Source organism: Oncorhynchus mykiss, chromosome 18, assembly GCF_013265735.2.
Source record: "Oncorhynchus mykiss isolate Arlee chromosome 18, USDA_OmykA_1.1, whole genome shotgun sequence".
Lineage (NCBI taxonomy): Eukaryota > Metazoa > Chordata > Actinopteri > Salmoniformes > Salmonidae > Oncorhynchus > Oncorhynchus mykiss.
In genome coordinates, this window is record NC_048582.1 from 53,650,353 (window position 1) to 53,670,723 (window position 20,371).

A 20,371-nucleotide genomic window follows, 5' to 3' on the forward strand; every position below is an offset into this window, starting at 1 on the left:
TATTAATGTGGCTATGCATAGATAATAACAGAGAGTAGCAGCTATGTTGTCAACTCTTTAAAGGGTATGTATTTATAATATGCTGGATTATAAATTGTATGTACAGTGCCTTGCGAAAGTATTCGGCCCCCTTGAACTTTGCGACCTTTTGCCACATTTCAGGCTTCAAACATAAAGATATAAAACTGTATTTTTTTGTGAAGAATCAACAACAAGTGGGACACAATCATGAAGTGGAACGACATTTATTGGATATTTCAAACTTTTTTAACAAATCAAAAACGGAAAAATTGGGCGTGCAAAATTATTCAGCCCCCTTAAGTTAATACTTTGTAGCGCCACCTTTTGCTGAGATTACAGCTGTAAGTCGCTTGGGGTATGTCTCTCAGTTTTGCACATCGAGAGACTGACATTTTTTCCCATTCCTCCTTGCAAAACAGCTCGAGCTCAGTGAGGTTGGATGGAGAGCATTTGTGAACAGCAGTTTTCAGTTCTTTCCACAGATTCTCGATTGGATTCAGGTCTGGACTTTGACTTGGCCATTCTAACACCTGGATATGTTTATTTTTGAACCATTCCATTGTAGATTTTGCTTTATGTTTTGGATCATTGTCTTGTTGGAAGACAAATCTCCGTCCCAGTCTCAGGTCTTTTGCAGACTCCATCAGGTTTTCTTCCAGAATGGTCCTGTATTTGGCTCCATCCATCTTCTCATCAATTTTAACCATCTTCCCTGTCCCTGCTGAAGAAAAGCAGGCCCAAACCATGATGCTGCCACCACCATGTTTGACAGTGGGGATGGTGTGTTCAGCTGTGTTGCTTTTACGCCAAACATAACGTTTTGCATTGTTGCCAAAAAGTTCAATTTTGGTTTCATCTGACCAGAGCACCTTCTTCCACATGTTTGGTGTGTCTCCCAGGTGGCTTGTGGCAAACTTTAAACGACACTTTTTATGGATATCTTTAAGAAATGGCTTTCTTCTTGCCACTCTTCCATAAAGGCCAGATTTGTGCAATATATGACTGATTGTTGTCCTATGGACAGAGTCTCCCACCTCAGCTGTAGATCTCTGCAGTTCATCCAGAGTGATCATGGGCCTCTTGGCTGCATCTCTGATCAGTCTTCTCCTTGTATGAGCTGAAAGTTTAGAGGGACGGCCAGGTCTTGGTAGATTTGCAGTGGTCTGATACTCCTTCCATTTCAATATTATCGCTTGCACAGTGCTCCTTGGGATGTTTAAAGCTTGGGAAATCTTTTTGTATCCAAATCCGGCTTTAAACTTCTTCACAACAGTATCTCGGACCTGCCTGGTGTGTTCCTTGTTCTTCATGATGCTCTCTGCGCTTTTAACGGACCTCTGAGACTATTACAGTGCAGGTGCATTTATACGGAGACTTGATTACACACAGGTGGATTGTATTTATCATCATTAGTCATTTAGGTCAACATTGGATCATTCAGAGATCCTCACTGAACTTCTGGAGAGAGTTTGCTGCACTGAAAGTAAAGGGGCTGAATAATTTTGCACGCCCAATTTTTCAGTTTTTGATTTGTTAAAAAAGTTTGAAATATCCAATAAATGTCGTTCCACTTCATGATTGTGTCCCACTTGTTGTTGATTCTTCACAAAAAAATACAGTTTTATATCTTTATGTTTGAAGCCTGAAATGTGGCAAAAGGTCGCAAAGTTCAAGGGGGCCGAATACTTTCGCAAGGCACTGTACATGGTTATTACTGCCGGTTCCATTATATAAAAATTAGTTATGGTAGGTCTGTAATAATAATGATAAACTGGGTGGTCGAGCCCTGAATGCTGATTGGCTGACATCCGTGCTATATCAGACCATATACAAAACATTAATTTTTACTGCTCTAATTACGTCACAAATGGGATACCACAGCTAAGGGCTGTGTCCAGGCACTCCATGTTGCGTTGTCGGCAGGTAGCCGAGTGGTTAAGAGCGTTGGGTCAGGGTCACTGGTTTGAATCCCCAAGACAACTGGGTGAAACATATGTTGATGTGCCCTTGGCCAAGGTATTTAACCCTAATTGCTCATGTAAATCACTCTGGATAACAGCATCTGCTAAATGACTGAAATGAAAGAGCAGCCCTTAGCTGTGGTATGGGCCTTATTGCTTAATTATATAAGGTTGACATAATAATTAACCTGGGGAAAGCCTGTCTGCCCGTCTCAGTATGAGGTGCATAGCTAATGGCCATGCAAAAGGTTATGGATGCATAAAAACAGTGGGCCTTCAGATAATTGCAGTACTTAACATTTGAGCTAATACATTATGTAAGTTATTGACTGGCATGCCCTAGCCCACACTACAGCAGCAACATATCAGTAGCAAAGCTTTTTCTTCCATCCTCTCATCTCCCTTTATTCCCTCTTAACACACACGCACATCTCTCTCGCTCGCTCTCTCCAACCCCTAACCCCCCACGCAGTCTCTCCCTACCCCTTCCTCCATCCCCTTCTCCTGCTGCAGGGTCTAGTCAGTACCAGTAAGGAGTCTCTGTGTGCTAAGTGGTTGTGATGTGTGGAATAAAAATGTTTAATACTCAACTACTGTATGTCACTCAAACATATTCATTCAAACCTTAAGACACTAACAACAGTTTGCAGTTTTTATTTGTTATAAAATACAATAACATACAGTATTAACATAGAAAAAACACTAACATGATATCTAACATTGACAGTGGTTTAATCAACACAGTGTTTGATTAGATTAGGATTTAGATGAGGAATTCCTGTCCAGAATACATTAGGATATATCACAGCTAATTTCTCTAACATGTTTATAGACATACTCGCTATATAATACTGAAATACTATCTAGTGTGTTGGGTAACAGTGTAGGTCCATAGTGTGCTTTTACATGATAGTAAAAATAGCCTAAATTAATTCCCATAAGATTTAAATGTGACATTTATAGATTCAGTGTTACCAGAGTGTGTCTGTATGTATGTGTCAGGCCAGCCCTGCTATCTGTGCAGCCTCAGTTTGGATCTCTCTAGCCTGCTGGCAGTACCCTAGCGAAAGCTCCCTCACCCTTCTCACTTCCTGCATGGTCTCAATCAGGTTCTCCTCCAGCCTACAGTGGTCCTGATGAGTTGGTGCCACCTCCCTGACCTGCTCCGCCATTCGCTCCCCCCGACTAAGCAGCCAGTCTATCAGCACCTGGAGCTTGGTCCCGGCAGCGACAATTGCTATGGCGCCCTGGGAAAAGCCCCTGAGCTCATCCTGAGCCAACCGGAGTAGGCGAGGCAGAGACTTCTCTCCCTCATCCACAGACCTCAGCGGAACCACAGAGAGAGAGAAGTCATACCCCTTTATCACCACGGTTACCCTGTAGCTGTCCTCTGGCGAGAGAGAGAGAGAGAGAAGGAAAGATAAAAAGTTATATGGCTTCATCTGTAGTAGGAGTGAGAGGGGTAAAAAGAGGACAGGAAGAGGTATCTTTTGAAAAATAGATTTTTAGCTCAACGAAACTAACCAGGTTAAATAAAGGTTAAATAAAAGAGAGAGAAATAAATAGAAAGGGGGTGTGTGTGTGTGTGTGTGTGTGTGTGTGTGTGTGTGTGTGTGTGTGTGTGTGTGTGTGTGTAACGGATGTGAAATAGCTAGCTAGTTAGCGTTTCAATCGGTGACGTCACTTGCTCTGAGACCTTGAAGTAGTGGTTCCCCTTGCTCTGCAAGGGCCGCGGCTTTTGTGGAGCGATGGGTAACGCGATGGGTAATGCTTCGTGGGTGACTGTTGTTGATGTGTGCAGAGGGTCCCTGGTTCGCGCCCGGGTATGGGTGAGGGGACAGTCTAAAGTTATACTGTTACATGTGTGTGTGCGTGCGTCTCACCGTATTCCTCCTTGATCTTCCTCACACACTCAGTTAGAGTCAGGGTGCTGTCGTTGCTACAGTTGTAAGTGCGGCGAAGAGATATGATGCGTTCCTTCATGACATTATAGCTCTCATGTTGTTGGTTGAATGTCTCGGTCACATCAGAGAACCGCTGGTCCAAGTCCTTCACACCCACACGCTTCGGGACCAACTGACCACTCCGACTCACTGAAAAACACACACACACACACACACACACACACAAACACACACACACAAACACACACACACACGCACACACACACACGCACACACACACACACACAGTCAATAACACACACACACACACGCGTGCGCGCGCACACACACACACACAGTCAATAACACACACATACACACTTGTAATATGATGGTAATATGTGTGATTGAACCTGTGGGTGCTGGTCGAGGCTGTCTGGCCGAAACTGGCTTCTCTGATTCTGGAAGCTTGGGGTGCAGTAGGGGCTGTCTGGCCGAAACTGGCTTCTCTGATTCTGGAAGCTTGGGGTGCAGTAGGGGCTGTCTGGCCGAAACTGGCTTCTCTGATTCTGGAAGCTTGGGGTGCAGTAGGGGCTGTCTCTGTAACACACAAGTTCCACTATGTGTGAATGAGGTATAGGGCGGGTTATACTAATCCGATCAATGTCTAATACTGTAACAACATACCTATTCTATTCAGTAGTCTGTGTTTCACCCAGTTGGTAATATTGTGGCATAACACTTCCTGATGCAGAAACATGTAGGTTGTGTGTTGTCATACATGCAATGAATGACCTATTGGCTTAACATGATAGGTTTTTAAACAAGCCTATTTGAAAGTAGCATAATGCATGAGTGATTATAATGTGCTTGTATGTACCTTATTCCACAAATGCCTCCCTCGGGTAAAATGTTTTGGTTGTAGTGTTACTGTAAGCACACCCAGACAATAAATAATGTTTATTTCCTGTTCCCGTATACAATACCTCGTCGGTGTCTTCGGATGGAAAAACACAGCGGCAACAAAATAGCACAGACATGGCGGCTGAAATAAATGATCCCGACACCCGACAGTTAATCCCCGCAATCAATCTCTCGTTATTGTTTGTCACAGACTTTATTTTTCTCTCTCGTTATCCAGGTCAATCCATCACTGCCCCGCATTCCTGGTGACGTCATCTGTCATGGGACTTGCGGGAAAGTTTTGTAGCTGTACTACAGTAGATGGGACAGGTGCACCCAACTTCTATGCCAGAACTGTACAGGTGAAATGCATAACTATACGTTTTAGCATTCAGTAGTGAACAACACAGACATTTGACACGTCAGCTCCGTCTTTTTGCGGTAGTGCATTTCAGTGGTATAAAGTACTCAAAGAAAAATTAATTAAAGTACTAGTTAAGTATTTTGGGGGGGTATCTGTACTTTACTTTACTATTTATATTTTTGCCAACTTTTACTTATACTTCACTATATTCCTAAATAAAATAATATAATTTTTACTCCATACATTTTCCCTGACATCCAAAAGTACTTGTCACATTTTAAGAGAACATTACTGGTCATCGCTACTCTCTGATCTGTCGGATTCACTAAACACAAATGCTTCGTTTGTAAATTATGTGTGAGTGTTGGATGTGGGCCCCTTGCTATCCGTCAAACTATCTGGTTTGCTTAATATTAGGAATTATAAATTATTTATACTTTTACTTTTGATACTTTAGTATATTTAAAACCAGATACTTTTAGATTTTTACTTAAGAAGTATTTTACAGGGTGACTTTCACTTTTACTTTACTCGGTGACTTTCCTTTTCTATTAAGTTACCTTTACTTTAAGTGAAGTATGATAATTTAGTACTTTTTCCAACGCTGGTGCCTTTATGAAACGACAAACGGTAGGCTGCCTGTAAGAAATACACTTTTTTCCATTCAGAAAGACAACAGACAAACGGAGGCGGTCTGTCAACTGACGCTAGAGGGCGATATTTGACAGCCGCTGCTACTGATTCTACCACAACAGGGAGCCGGAAGAAGTGATCAGTGCCAGAGATACTCTGGCAGTGCTAGCCGGCTCGCTAACACATAAAATCAGAACCCACTTTTCTTAACTTCTTCTGTCAGCAAACTAAACTAATATTATAGCCCAGCGGTTTACTCGCAGCGAGTCAACATCAAGATTAGTGTATATACGAGCTGGACATGCCTATGTATGTAGCTAGCTGCTGAACTGCACGCAGTCTATATAGCTAGCTAGCTACGTTAGCGTAATTACTATCTCCAAAACAAACAGGGTGTGCTGTGCAGTGCAGTGGACTTTGGTAGCAGCAGAGTGGGAGTTCTAGCTACTATTGCAAGCTAGCCAGTTTATCCATACACATTATTATTGGGGCGTTTTTGAATGTCCTGTCTTATGAGGCTATTGACAACCCTAAATATACACCAAATTTAGTAGCCAGCAGCTATGGCCAGCACCAGCATGGCTTCTGCAGCTGTAACAGGAGACAAACCCTCAGGTTCGGGTTCTAAGAAGAAGAATGAAAAGAAGTTGGCTTCCAAAGAGGAGTCCAGATTCCTGTCCAGTATCATGGGCGTCATGAACAACCTAAGGAAACAGGTGTGTGCGTGCGCGCCGTGTGTGTGTCTCTTACAGTGTATGTCTAACAGTGTGTGTTTTCTGCAGGGTACCCTATGTGATGTGATCTTGGTGGTTCAGGGGAAACATATTCCTGCTCACAGAGTGGTCTTAGCTGCAGCCAGCCACTTCTTCAGCCTCATGTTTACTAGTGAGTACATTACAAACACACTCGCATGCACACTCAACCTTGTTGTATCCCTATCTCTTTCTCCCTTACCTCTAATTACCCAATGTGACACGTGTGTCTCTTTATCGCTCCCCCTCCATCTCTCTCTCTCTAGCCAGCATGATGGAGTCTACCAGTCACGAGGTGGAGTTGAGGAGTGCTGAGCCTGAGATCATAGAACTGTTGGTGGAGTTTGTCTACACCGCTCGGTAAGACACACACACACTCAAATGTCCATCCATATGGGACACTTAAGACACAAAACACACCCCAAACCGTGTGTGTGTTTCAGTATCTCAGTGAACAGCAGTAATGTCCAGTCTTTGCTGGATGCAGCCAACCAGTACCAGATAGAACCTGTGAAGAAGATGTGTGTTGACTTCCTAAAAGAGCAAGTCGATGCAACCAACTGTCTGGGTAAGACATGTCTAGATTCTATACATCTATAATAGTGTCTCTCAAATTCACCTCTACACAAACCCACTCCTTAACCTCTGGTCTCTCTCTAGGCATCTCTGCTCTAGCGGAGTGTTTGGACTGTCCAGAATTGAAGCTGTCAGCGGATGACTTTATCCATCAACACTTCACTGAGGTCTATAAATTGGATGAATTCCTCCAACTGAACGTCACCCAGCTCACACAGCTACTGCACCAAGATACACTCACTGTCCGGGCCGAGGACCAGGTAACATACACACACCAAGATACGTTACCATGTTGTCATTAATGTGTGTAGATCAGTGGCTCAAGTATGACATGCCCCCCCCCCCTATTTCTCTCTCCCTTTCTGTGTGTTTGTGTGTGTAGATCTATGAGTCTGCGGTGCGGTGGCTGAAATATGATGTGTGTAACAGACAGAGTCACATGGTGGAGGTGTTGGGCTGTGTTCGCTTCCCTCTGGTGTCCAAAGCCTTCCTGTCTAAGACTGTCCAGGCTGAACCCCTCATACAGGACAACCCAGAGTGTCTCAAGATGGTCATCAGTGAGTACACACAGCTGTATATGGGTCTTACTATAAACTGGGGTACCAGTGAGGATTTCCTACACTGGACAACTTGTTACAGCTTTTGATAAGTCGTTGATAATAATCTGCAAACCATTTATGTCATTTCATTATGATATAGGTGGGATCATAGCTATGGTTGGTGCCTTGAAGGATTTGTCCAAAATCATGTGACATAAAACATTACTTTTCTGTCCTTGCATTTATGGCAATGTAAGTTGTCTTCATATCATATATTAATCATTAATCAGTTAAATTAGACATTGAACTTGAACCCTGTAAGAATCCTGGATCTACAGTGAGGGGGAAAAGTATTTGATCCCCTGCTGATTTGGTAGGTTTGCCCACTGACAAAGAAATGATCAGTCTATAATTTTAATGGTAGGTTTATTTGAACAATGAGAGACAGAATAACAACAAAAAAATCCAGAAAAACGCATGTCAAAAATGTTATAAATTGATTAGCATTTTAACGAGGGAAATAAGTATTTGACACCCTCTCAATCAGAAAGATTTCTGGCTCCCAGGTGTCTTTTATAAGGTAACGTGCTGAGATTAGGAGCACACTCTTAAAGGGAGTGCTCCTAATCTCAGCTTGTTACCTGTATGAAAGACACCTGTTCACAGAAGCAATCAATCAGATTCCAAACTCTCCACCATGGCCAAGACCAAAGAGCTCTCCAAGGATGTCAGGGACAAGATTGTAGACCTACACAAGTCTGGAATGGGCTACAAGACCATCGCCAAGCAGCTTGGTGAGAAGGTGACAACAGTTGGTGCGAATATTCGCAAATGGAAGAAACACAAAAAAACTGTCAATCTCCCTCGGCCTGGGGCTCCATGCAAGATCTCACCTCGTGGAGTTGCAATGATCATGAGAATGGTGAGGAATCAGCCCAGAACTACACAGGAGGTTCTTGTCAATGATCTCAAGGCAGCTGGGACCATAGTCACCAAGAAAACAATTGGTAACACACTACGCCGTGAAGGACTGAAATCCTGCAGCGCACGCAAGGTCCCCCTTCTCAAGAAAGCACATATACATGCCTGTCTGAAGTTTGCCAATGAACATCTGAATGATTCAGAGGACTGGGTGAAAGTGTTGTGGTCAGATGAGACCAAAATGGAGCTCTTTGGCATCAACTCAACTCGCTGTGTTTGGAGGAGGAGGAATGCTGCCTATGACCCCAAGAACACCATCCCCACCGTCAAACATGGAGGTGGAAACATTATGTGTTTTTCTGCTAAGGGGACAGGACAACTTCACCGCATCAAATGGACGGGGCCATGTACCGTCAAATCTTGGGTCAGAACCTCCTTCCCTCAGCCAGGGCATTGAAAATGGGTTGTGGGTGGGTATTCCAGCATGACAATGACCCAAAACACATGGCCAAGGCAACATAGGAGTGGCTCAAGAAGAAGCACATTAAGGTACTGGAGTGGCCTAGCCAGTCTCCAGACCTTAATCCCATAGAAAATCTGTGGTGGGAGCTGAAGGTTCGAGTTGCCAAACGTCAGCCTCGAAACCTTAATGACTTGGAGAAGATCTGCCAAGAGGAGTGGGACAAAATCCCTCCAGAGATGTGTGCAAACCTGGTGGCCAACTACAAGAAACATCTGACCTCTGTGATTGCCAACAAGGGTTAATAGTTATAGTTATTTCCCTCATTTAAAATGCAAATCAATTTATAACATTTCTGACATGCGTTTTTCTGGATTTTGTTGTTGTTATTCTGTCTCTCACTGTTCAAATAAACCTACCATTAAAATTATAGACTGATCATTTCTTAGTCAGTGGGCAAACGTACAAAATCAGCAGGGGATCAAATCATTTTTTCCCCTCACCGTTGCTGTCAGTTTTTGTATAGAGATCTCAGAAATGCAGTGTAACTACATAACATTTTGTAAATGCTTATAAAAAGTAAATACTATTGAAAAATTAAATGTCTCTAACCGAGAGGGACTTTACCTTGATACTTAAAACCTAAATACATACTGTCATTAACGTGCTTCTTCAATCATTATGCATAATACTTGTTGTATTTGGTATCCATTTATTTCATTTTTGATCTGTTTTTGTCAGATGTGACCACTTTCATTTGTTTTCCACTGCTTCAATTGAAGGGCCCTGCTCAACTCTGTTGTGGTAAAACCATGTGCGGTTATTATGATGACAACATCTCATGTTGGCTTCAACTTGGCTTTCCATACAAATCCTTCCTGTTTTTTGGTCACTTTCTCATGATAACAGCGATGGTGAGATTAATGCTACTGCTATTCATGGCTTTATATGTGCCTGCGTCAGCCACATAGGCTACAGAAACATTGCCATGCATGCATCCAATCTATTTCGTCAGGCAATGTCCACATTATTCTCACATATTTTAGAATGTAATATCATTTGAATATCAAGGCCTAAAAAATGCATTATTCTTAAAGTGACATGGGCCTACTTTTCTTTTACACTTTTTGCATGCTTTTTGGGGGAGGGGGTCTATATAAGGCCCAATACTGTATGTGCAGTTATATAAATTATACAATTGTAAAACATTGAGGTCCTTGAAAATTACAATTAAGTGCCTGGAAAAAGTCCCCATAAGTCCTTGAATTTGACTTGCAAATGTCTGTATGAACCCTGCTTAAAGATGTGGTCCTCGGCCTAAGGGAGAAGTATAATGGGAGTTATGGGACAATTTGCATATGTGGAACTGCATTTAAACTCATATTTTGTTGTTTCAAACCATTTTGACATGTGGATCCCAATGTCACACATTGGCCCCATTATTTATGTGGGTGTGTGTAACCTCTTGTGTATCTAGGTGGGATGCGGTACCACCTGTTGTGCCCAGAGGATCGTGAGGATTTGGGAGAGAACAGTCACCCGCGACGTAAGAAACACGACTACAGGATTGCTCTGTTTGGAGGCTCGCAACCACAGTCCTGCAGATACTTCAACCCTAAGGTACACAAACACACACACACCTTTGTAATCCTACATGTGCTTCAACGCAAAGAACATTACGTCACTTAGATAAGGCCAGTCTGTAGTCCATCTGCTCTCATTCAAGTATGTGGAGATGTTAATCAAACGGCTGAATCATTTCAAGTACGGGCCGTGTGTGTCCAGGACTACAGCTGGTCAGACATTCGTTGTCCGTTTGAGAAGCGTCGTGATGCCACGGCGGTGTTCTGGGATAATGTTGTTTACATCCTGGGAGGATCTCAGCTGTTCCCCATCAAGAGGATGGACTGTTACAACGTACTGAAGGACAGCTGGTACTCCAAACTAGGTACTGGAAAGTGTATGTGTGTGTGTGTTGTATTAGTGACTGAAATGGGAGTAGTGTGACTTGTGTTGCAACATAGAAAAATGTGTGTGTGTTTGGGCTGGGTGATATATTGTGAAAACCAGAATACCCCAGTATGGATATAATACCATCTATAAAGGTATTTTGATACAGTGCTAAATAAATGAAAAGTTCTACAAATTGGACTACTTCACTGTCAGTTTTGTCCTAGTTTGGTTGTGTATAAAACCATCAGGATGAAGAAAGCCCATTAAAACCACTTGGAACAATTTTTTTGCCATTCTAGGGTCATTTCCTATTCATAAAACATGTAGTATTCGGTGTCTTTTAATACCATTAAATACTCACTCCCATGTGGTCTAAAATGAGAAAAATATTGTGTTTGTTCTTACATTTTCTCTTCTGTAAACCAGGCCCCCCTACACCACGGGACAGTCTGGCTGCTTGTGCCTCTCAGGGCAAGATCTACACCTCTGGAGGGTCGGAAGTAGGTGAGTTTCACACACACACCGGAGAACAGGGAAGTATTGTGCTGATGGCTTATCTATATTAGTATTGTAGCGTACCTTTGTATCTCCTTTGTATTGAAGTGTTTGTGCTCCTTTCTGTGTGTGTCTGTCCGTCTCTCCCTCCAGGCAGCTCAGCGTTGAACCTGTTTGAGTGTTATGACACGCGGTGTGAGTCATGGCAGACCAAAGCCAGTATGTTGATGCCTCGCTGTAGCCACGGCAGCGTGGAGGCCAATGGGCTCATCTACGTCTGTGGAGGGTCCCTAGGCAACAACGTCTCTGGGAGGGTCCTCAGCAACTGTGAGGTCTATGACTCTGTTAAGGAGGAGTGAGTCTAATCACACATACTATGGCAGCCCCCCGCACCTCTCTGATTCAGAGGGCTTGGGTTGAATGTGGAAGACACATTTCAGTTGAAGCCATTCAGTTGTACAACTGACTAGGTATCCTCCTTTCCCTTTCGTACGTACTCGCTCACACACACACACACACACACCATACTCCTCTAGAAGTTAATAAATGTGTGTATCTTCTGTGTGTGTTTTTAGATGGAGGGAGCTGAGTGGGATGAGGGAAGCCAGGAAGAACCACGGTCTGGTGTTTGTCAACAACAGAATCTATGCTGTGGGAGGAATGAACGGACTGGGTATGGCACACACACACACACACTCTTTTGGGTATGTTTGGGGTATATTTTTATGTGTGAGTGTATAGGTGGGCTGGACTCGGTGGAGTACTATGACATCGGCAGGAATGAGTGGCACGTTGCCGCGGCGATGCCGTGGCGTGGGATGAATGTGAGGTGTGCTGCAGTCAGCGGAGTGATATACGTACTGGCAGGTTTCCAGGGGGTCGGACGACTAGGACACATCCTGGAGTACCACACTGACACTGACAGGTACACACACACACATTTGTGTATGATTTCCTGTGTGTTTTATCTTACTCCTTCGTGTGTATGATTTCCTGTGTGTGTTTTATCTTACTCCTTCGTGTGTGTTTGTAGGTGGGTGACGTGCAGTAAGGTGAGGGCGTTCCCCGTCACCAGCTGTCTGATCTGTGTGGTGGACACCTGTGGGGCCAAGGAAGAGGAGACTGAGTCAACACACACTCACACAGTACCCCCATCATCATCCACAGCATAACCCAGGGTCTTGAAAATGTTTTATTTGGAGGACGAGAGCTGTCAGTGTGGTATGAAACTGCTGTAGTGGGATCATGTTGAAGCTTCACATTGACAGAAATCATAGAGAACACACTCTTTGAGGCGAGGTGCTGACTAGCAGAACATAGAACTGGGAAAATAGTAACATGAAAGTCACTCAGTGATGATTGTCTTCAGACAGAAGCTCATTGTTAAAGCTACAGATGAACGACTGATCTAAGAGCTCTCAGCTGATACACTTGGTCTCAACTAAACATGTTTTTATCAGACCTGGGTCAAGTACTTTTAAGTACTTGAAAGTAGATAGCACTTTTGGAACTAATCCATTGGTTGTATTTTACCGTGTAAATGAAATCAAGTGCAGCTCAAGAATTTGAAAATATGATCCTATACTATGTATTTTATGCTATTGTGTGTATTTAATTGTGCTGTTTTATATTGTACTGCAATGAAATGTAATGTCTGAGGTTATAGAAGAAACATTTTTACTACTGTATGTATGTGATGACTGTTACATGAAATTGATAATAAACAAAGCTGGAACTGAACATGTTTTTATTTGGTTACTAATAGTTAGGTTGCTATGTGGACATTGAGACTAATGATAAGAACAATATGCACATCATTGAGTTTACACATTTTAATTAAAAACAGTTTAAAGGCTCAATGTTTTGTGTAGACTCATATGCTGACAAGGTGACATCAGCTGCTGTAAAGGCCTCATGAAGGCCATATGTATACGTCCTAATTAAAAGGAAGAGTTTCATCAGAAATAGAACTGTTAATCATTTAGAATCGTCATTGAAACGCCTGAGTGGGTTTAAATCATGGATTAATGCTTCCTAAAATAGTGTACCACAGGCCATCTCTTTCTTTTCATCCCACTCCTCTCTTTCTAAGCTGTGAAAAAAGGAACAACGTTTATTTATGAGCACCACGTTGACTAGAAAGAACCTACAGTCTCCTCACTCTCACTCTTCATCCTCTTCCTCAGTCATCAGCAGAGCAAACCTGTTGTTGATCTCCTGGGAGGAAGGGGCTCCTCCTTTTTCTCCTCCTCTCCCCCTCTTCCTCCTCCCTGATGAGGGTAGTGTATTTAGCATGCAGTCCTCCAGAGCAGCCAGTAGGGAGCGGTAGATATGCCCAGAGAGAGGAGCTGCAGCCAGAACAGATTCAGGAGAACAACCCCCTCTCAGACGGCCAACCAAACCATGGACCAGACTACCACTGAATAACCTGGGGGACAGAGGGACAGTATGGTTCAAACGGGTAGGGGCAGTTTGTGTGTGTGTGTGTGTGCTTGCATTACCTACCATGCTGTGTCTGGTTCAGGCAGGGGCAGACACAGTAGCTGGTTCAGACTGAGTACACTCCACAGGCAGGCCTGCCATTGGCTGAGGGAATGAGCCACGCCCACATCGAAACCCCGCCTGTCTCCTGGCCGCAGGCGAAGCTTCATCCACAGGTTCTGTTCTGTGGCTGAGTTAGAGCGAGAACTGGTTTAGTGTGTATGTTGGTGTACGAAAGACAAGACTGTACAACCAAATATTTGGGCACTTTGCAATGTGATGTTTTTTTGTGGATCTAACTAAAGTGTTTGTGTGTGTGTGTTTGTGCACACGTTTATGCGCGTGCCTGTGTGTTTGCATGTGTGTACACTGCCCCTACCTGTGTTCTGGTTCTGTCCAGGATGAGTGTTCCGGGCCATCTCTCCATGGACCATTCCCAGCAGCAAAGCCTGTACCTGGGGTAGAGAGGGAAAAGGTCTGGCCTCTCTCCTCCAGAACCCAGTCACTCCAAGGGCCAGCCTAAGGTGAGGAGGTAGGGGGGACAGAGAAGACTCCTTCACCCCCAGAACATCATACAGCACTCCCAGCCGAACTGACACAGGAGCCTATAGAGAGATGGAGCGAGAGAGAGGGAGGGAGAGAGAGGGAGGGGTGGGGATTAGTATAATCAAAAGGAAGATGACACTATGGACAAAAAAGTAACACTCTTGGAAAAAATGTAGACTGAGTGTGTTGTTATGGTTACCAGGCATAGTGTGTTGATATTGTTACCTGCCAGTGTGTTGCTATGATTACCTGCCAGAGAGTTATGGTTACCTGGCAGAGTGTCTCAAGGTGTAGAATGGTTCCAGGGGTCCGTGGCTCCACCTGGCACTTCCTCAGGTTCAGATTGTGTCTGTCGTACTCCTCCACAAACACACTCATACCTCTGTCACTCTCCACAGCGCTAGGGGCAATGTTCTCCCCCTGACCACTGCCTGAGGAAGGCTCTGCACCCGCATGACCCACTCCCTGTTTCTGACCTCTGCCCCTTCCCCTCTTCCCCCACTGCCTTCCTCCCCTCCCCCTTTCTCCCTGTCCCTCTACCTGGGTCTCCTGTCCACCTTGTCTCTGGACCCTGTGACACTCTCCCCACCCCGTCTCTCCCCTCTCCCCCTGCTCCTGATTGGCCAGTAGGATCCCGTAGAGGGCCTGTCGTATGGCCGTGGCACTGCAGTGGCTACTGGGTAGTCGGCTGTTCTCCACCTGAGGGATGAGCAGCACCCTCCTGAGCTCCAGGACATCCAGCACCAGGGGGGCCATCGCCCCACTCCCTGCGGCCCAGCACAGCCACTCTGGCAGCGGGCAGGGAGTAGCGGTCCACAGCCCCTCTGGCGACCTGGATGAGCCTCCAGAGAACCAGGTAGAGAGACGGCTCTGAGGAGTCAGATGGTACTCTTGCATGCCTGACCAGAGCACAGAACACAGGCCGGACTTCTCTCCTCCACTCCCTGCTCTTCCCCTTCCTCCTCTCCCTCTCCCTCCTCCTCCTCCTCTTTCTACTCCTCCTGTCAGTCTCCCCACCTCCTCCAGAGCCTCCTCAGGTCCAGGGAAGGAGGAGAGCCAGAGAAGGAGGCCCTCTATATGGGATGGGCTCCCTCTGCCCCTGCCTCCCCTCTTCCCTCCCGTGGTTAGCTGAGGAAGGAGTGTGTGTATGTGTTTGTAGGTTTGTTTTGTGGTGTAGTCATTCCCTGCCAGGACAGCACACAGCGGCAGAAGTTCCCGGTTCATTCCCCTGAAATGCTGGCACATCCCACTGACCGTGTACCGTCTGGCTGGGATGTAGTGATGTGGAGGGGAACCGCTAACACTGGCCCATTGGAAGAACCGGAACGGAATATAACCACCTGGAAATAGAGGGGGGAGAAAGGGATGAGAGAGAGGAGGGGGAGGGGTAAGATAAAAACTGGAAGGAGACATCACTTCATGGTCTGGCTCCACCCACCTGGCAAGTCAAAGATGTAAAAGTCGCTGTCATTGGTGAGAACTGGACAACCCCACTGATTGGCCAGGCAGGCAATCTCCCAGTCTGCCTCGGCGGGGCACTGGACCAACGGGACACCTCGCTGGGAGAGGACCTGAGGGAGGGACAGAAAAAAAAAGAATGTGATGTGAAAAAGGAGAAGAGTGGTGTGTATGAGTTCACCTGTATTTTGTACGGGTCCGTCTGTGTGTGTCTGTACCTGGATAAAGACGTGTCTTGTGAGGAGGGGGAGGACGGAGCCGTGTCGGCCCCGGGACAGAGACTCAGCCTCTTGGATCTTACTCTGCAGCCGCTGCCTCAGGGTGGACAGCTTCTTATCACTGGGGTCCATGCCTGACACACACACACCATTCTAAAACAGCACACCTGGGAAAACACCATTCTAAAACAGCACACCTGGGAAAACACCATTCTAAAACAGCACACCTGAAAAAACGCCATTCTAAACAGCACACCTGGGAAAACACCATTCTAAAACAACACACCTGGGAAAACACCATTCTAAAACAGCACACCTGGGAAAACACCATTCTAAAACAGCACACCTGAAAAAACACCATTCTAAAACAGCACACCTGGGAAAACACCATTCTAAAACAGCACACCTGGGAAAACACCATTCTAAAACAGCACACCTGGGAAAACACCATTCTAAAACAGCACACCTGAAAAAACACCATTCTAAAACAGCACACCTGGGAAAACACCATTCTAAAACAGCACACCTGGGAAAACACCATTCTAAAACAGCACACCTGGGAAAACACCATTCTAAAACAGCACACCTGGGAAAACACCATTCTAAAACAGCACACCTGAAAAAACACCATTCTAAAACAGCACACCTGGGAAAACACCATTCTAAAACAGCACACCTGGGAAAACACCATTCTAAAACAGCGCACCTGGGAAAACACCATTCTAAAACAGCACACCTGGGAAAACACCATTCTAAAACAGCACACCTGGGAAAACACCATTCTAAAACAGCACACCTGGGAAAACACCACAGCACACCTGATAGCGGTTATAAAGAGGGGGAATTTAAAGATGCCACAACTAGAATGGGTTGCTAATATGACTAGGATTGTGCGGAAAGGAAGTTCATATGAAAACCATTAGAACAGGAGTGAAATTGCATAGTGGTGGATCGAATAGGAAAGTAAATGGAAATACATGTGCCAAATTGCTCCTATAATTGCTCCTGTCTGTACAGAAATAAATAAAATAATTCAAAATACTTCACCAGAAAATATTATTTAGCCACAGAGGAAACAAGGATTATTAGCTTATTTAAAAAAATAGCTAGCTGTGGATTGTTTCAAATCATAAACTCGTAGGCATATGCCTATTTGCGAAGTCCGCAATTTGGGCCGCACGCGTGGGAATAGGCCAAGCTGGTTATTGAGTTGCGGGTGTCAGTGAAAAACATCTCAAATATGTGTGGAGATAATGTGTCTTGAGTTTAATTTAAAATGTTGAGACATGAAGAAGGGGAGGGATGTGTGGCGAAGATACTGTATAGGCGAGTCTCTCTCGTTTCATTGTGTGAATTGTTTGCACTTTGATTATATATTTTTTTTATAAATTCCCCATTACATATGTCACAAGTAGTTCATTCCCGTCATTTGGTTACATCAATTTCTGTTAATGCATGTATTAATTACAGTTTTCACCGTTCTCATGCGTGGAGTAGAAACGTTTGTTTACAACCTGCTACACTTGCGAGAAACAAGTTTGGGTTTATTTCATAACCATCATTTACGAGATTTGTATATGTTTTCATTGTCTTGTTTGAAGTGCTCCATGTGAGCAATGAGCATGTGTCTAGTTTCTCTGTTCTGATAATGTTGGGGGACGTCGCACGCATAGAAGTACCTGGCCTGCTGCGTGGAAATGTAGGAAAGTGTTGTTGTTGTTTGTTACATCCTTTGCGAATTATAATATATTAAAACTTTACTTCCTCACAGTAAGCTACTTCAAAAATATTTCCAACAATCTACCGCTCGATAATCACCAGTTATAGGCTACTGCTGCATTGGCCTATAGGCTACTGCTGCATTGGCCTATAGGCTACTGCTGCATTGGCCTATAGGCTACTGCTGCATTGGCCTATAGGCTACTGCTGCATTGGCCTATAGGCTACTGCTGCATTGGCCTATAGGCTACTGCTGCATTGGCCTATAGGCTACTGCTGCATTGGCCTATAGGCTACTGCTGCATTGGCCTATAGGCTACTGCTGCATTGGCCTATAGGCTACTGCTGCATTGGCCTATAGGCTACTGCTGCATTGGCCTATAGGCTACTGCTGCATTGGCCTATAGGCTATGAGTTCCATACACTCATTTCTTTAGCCGCCAATGGATCACGGTGTATCAATGTGTCCGTATGGCAGAGGCTGGTGATCTCGCATTAGTTGACTTAACTTTTAGAATTTTAATTAGATGTTTATGATTAACCATTTGATAATGATTTTGAGAAATGAAAACTTTATTATTGAAATGGTTCCACAAAAATGTGCATATGAAAATCATAACTGGCACGCAGAACGGTAGAAATGGTAGGATAAATTGTCACCTTCCCCAAACTTGAAACTCACGCGCCTTTCATAAAATAATTGCCTCCACGTTTCCATGGTCAGATTTTGCCTATAGGCTACATTGAAGCAATGTAAGACATGTCTCAATATGTAATAAAACATTCAGGTTTCAAACAATGAAGTATGTTTTCAAAATGCATACTGCCTCCAGCTCACACTGTAAAGTGGTTGGTGACCCACTGATAGCCTGTTGCCTGCACTTGAATGGTGAATGGGTGGCGCACTTCAATTACCAGTTGAGAAATAAAAAAGCTATTTTTAATTTAGAACCAAAACTGTTTTTAACACGAGATTACATTTAGAATTGTTGTGCAATGAATGGGTTTATAAAAGCACGTTTTACTCCAGCACCAACCAGCTGTGAATCTGCAGGAGAAATCCCCATCAAAATAGGCTCTAAATGATAGTTGTGTTGAATAAATAAGATATTAGATGACTAACAAAAATACACAAAGGCCAATTTAATTCCACTAAATTATGCAAAGTAACCTATAGAATGATAAGCATTTCGGTCAAATGTATTTACATGAATTAATAAAAAAGCGTTATTTTGCAACGGGATTTGTTTTTCTACCGGTCTTTTTGCCCGGCAACAGTTTTATTTATCGCCTTTGAATTTTTGGGGGGTGCGGCCAAAAGCCAGCTACCATAAACCCTGACACACACATCATCATCATCGACGGATTTTATTCAAGGGGCTTCAGAAGTTACTGAAGAGGCCGATTCGTGAGCCACAGATCCTGTTGCACACACACCAGACACACACAAACACCTCCTCCTCCTTACCGCCATCCAGCACCACATAAGGCTGTATATTGCAGGCCTCCAGTGCAGAGATGAAGGTAGACAGTAGGGCAGCGAAGGCATCGTAGTCCCCTCCGTGTGCCTGATCCAGTCCATGGTTTAGATAGAGCCTGAAGAACAGACTACAGCCATCTATCACAAGTCTGCTGTCTCTGAACCTGACGTCCTGGAACAAGCCCCTGTTACCCTCCACATAGCTGGTCAGACCATGGACACCCATCACATCACATCATATATAGACTGCCCTGGAGGGAAAGAGTGAGGGGGAAAGAAAGAGAGGGAAGGAGTGTTGCGAAAGATAGGAGGTGTGGAGAGAGAGATAACGGTTCTTACAACCAATTTTACACGCAAGTATACAGAGTTACAACAAAGGGATTAAAGTATACACTGTGTACTCTTGTCTAAACTACACATTATTGCTATTCTGGAGAATGTGTTCATCCTGATCTTGTTTAGGGGCTGACTGTGGTCAGGGAAAAACATATTTCCTGGAAAACATTAACGTGACGAGGCGCAGACTTTACAAAGCCTATTATTGTATTAACGTGAAATATAAAACGACACAGATATATATGAACTACATTAGATATAATCCAGACGTTGCTGTGCATATTGTATTGACGTGAAATATACAATGAGACAGATAAATGTGCACGTTAATTGTCATAAAACTCACCCGTTTCACTTCAAAAGAACCTCCCCTATCGACATGACAAGTTTACTTCCTGCTACGTCAAAACACGCGCAAAGGGAACCATGGGAGATTGAGTTTCAAAATGTATTTTTGTTTAACTAAGCCATTTAAGAACAAGTTCATATTTGCAATGACAGCCTACCCCCAGCCAAACCCTAACGACGCTGGGCCAAGTGTGCACCGCCCTATGGGACTCCCAATCATAGGTTTTGATACAGCTTGGAATTAAACCAGGGTCTGTAGTGATACCTCCAGCACTGAGATGCAGTGCCTTAGACCGCTGCTCCACTCGGGAGCCCCTAAATCCA

The 20,371-nt window shown here is 44.2% G+C and overlaps 3 protein-coding genes across 4 annotated transcripts; 1 reads left to right on the plus strand and 2 right to left on the minus strand.

Moving 5' to 3' along the window:
- Positions 1-2,620: 2,620 nt before the first annotated feature.
- si:ch73-345f18.3 lies at positions 2,621-5,124 on the minus strand. Its single transcript, XM_021572485.2, has 4 exons — positions 4,852-5,124; positions 4,279-4,465; positions 3,866-4,075; positions 2,621-3,372 (listed from the first exon to the last, which is right to left on the minus strand). Exons 1-4 carry the CDS (start codon positions 4,903-4,905, stop codon positions 2,981-2,983), a joined length of 843 nt encoding a protein of 280 aa, XP_021428160.2. The 5' UTR covers positions 4,906-5,124; the 3' UTR covers positions 2,621-2,980.
- Positions 5,125-5,873: 749 nt separating this feature from the next.
- klhl7 (kelch-like family member 7) lies at positions 5,874-13,201 on the plus strand. Its single transcript, XM_021572484.2, has 13 exons — positions 5,874-6,481; positions 6,548-6,650; positions 6,784-6,877; positions 6,961-7,085; positions 7,178-7,353; positions 7,476-7,650; positions 10,491-10,633; positions 10,799-10,961; positions 11,393-11,470; positions 11,615-11,816; positions 12,037-12,134; positions 12,203-12,386; positions 12,495-13,201. The coding sequence occupies exons 1-13, from the start codon at positions 6,329-6,331 to the stop codon at positions 12,631-12,633; spliced, it is 1,833 nt and encodes a 610-aa protein (XP_021428159.1). The 5' UTR covers positions 5,874-6,328; the 3' UTR covers positions 12,634-13,201.
- Positions 13,195-20,150, minus strand: aste1b (asteroid homolog 1b). 2 transcript variants are annotated; one of them, XM_021572482.2, is made up of 8 exons: positions 20,046-20,150; positions 19,352-19,614; positions 16,165-16,298; positions 15,927-16,059; positions 14,759-15,828; positions 14,322-14,547; positions 13,967-14,132; positions 13,195-13,889 (listed from the first exon to the last, which is right to left on the minus strand). In XM_021572482.2, the coding sequence occupies exons 2-8, from the start codon at positions 19,587-19,589 to the stop codon at positions 13,625-13,627; spliced, it is 2,232 nt and encodes a 743-aa protein (XP_021428157.2). In that variant the 5' UTR covers positions 19,590-19,614; positions 20,046-20,150; the 3' UTR covers positions 13,195-13,624. The 2 variants fall into 2 exon arrangements, with proteins under 2 accessions (XP_021428157.2, XP_021428158.2); XM_021572483.2 differs by having other exon boundaries at positions 19,352-19,609; positions 20,046-20,108.
- Positions 20,151-20,371: the final 221 nt, after the last annotated feature.

Bases quoted from the DNA above. Each gene is read 5' to 3' on its own strand.
- klhl7 (XM_021572484.2), top strand. From the start codon at position 6,329: ATGGCCAGCACCAGCATGGCTTCTGCAGCTGTAACAGGAGACAAACCC. The intron at 11,471-11,614 runs GTGAGTTTCACA...CTCTCCCTCCAG, and splicing joins CTCTGGAGGGTCGGAAGTAG to GCAGCTCAGCGTTGAACCTG. The intron at 12,387-12,494 runs GTACACACACAC...GTGTGTTTGTAG, and splicing joins TACCACACTGACACTGACAG to GTGGGTGACGTGCAGTAAGG.
- aste1b (XM_021572482.2), bottom strand. From the start codon at position 19,589: ATGGGTGTCCATGGTCTGACCAGCTATGTGGAGGGTAACAGGGGCTTG. The intron at 15,829-15,926 runs GTGGGTGGAGCC...CTCTATTTCCAG, and splicing joins TTACATCTTTGACTTGCCAG to GTGGTTATATTCCGTTCCGG. The intron at 13,890-13,966 runs GTAGGTAATGCA...TCTGTCCCCCAG, and splicing joins CCTGAACCAGACACAGCATG to GTTATTCAGTGGTAGTCTGG.
- si:ch73-345f18.3 (XM_021572485.2), bottom strand. From the start codon at position 4,905: ATGTCTGTGCTATTTTGTTGCCGCTGTGTTTTTCCATCCGAAGACACC. The intron at 4,466-4,851 runs GTATTGTATACG...TGTGTGTTACAG, and splicing joins CATCCGAAGACACCGACGAG to AGACAGCCCCTACTGCACCC. The intron at 3,373-3,865 runs GTGAGACGCACG...CTCTCTCGCCAG, and splicing joins GAAGATCAAGGAGGAATACG to AGGACAGCTACAGGGTAACC.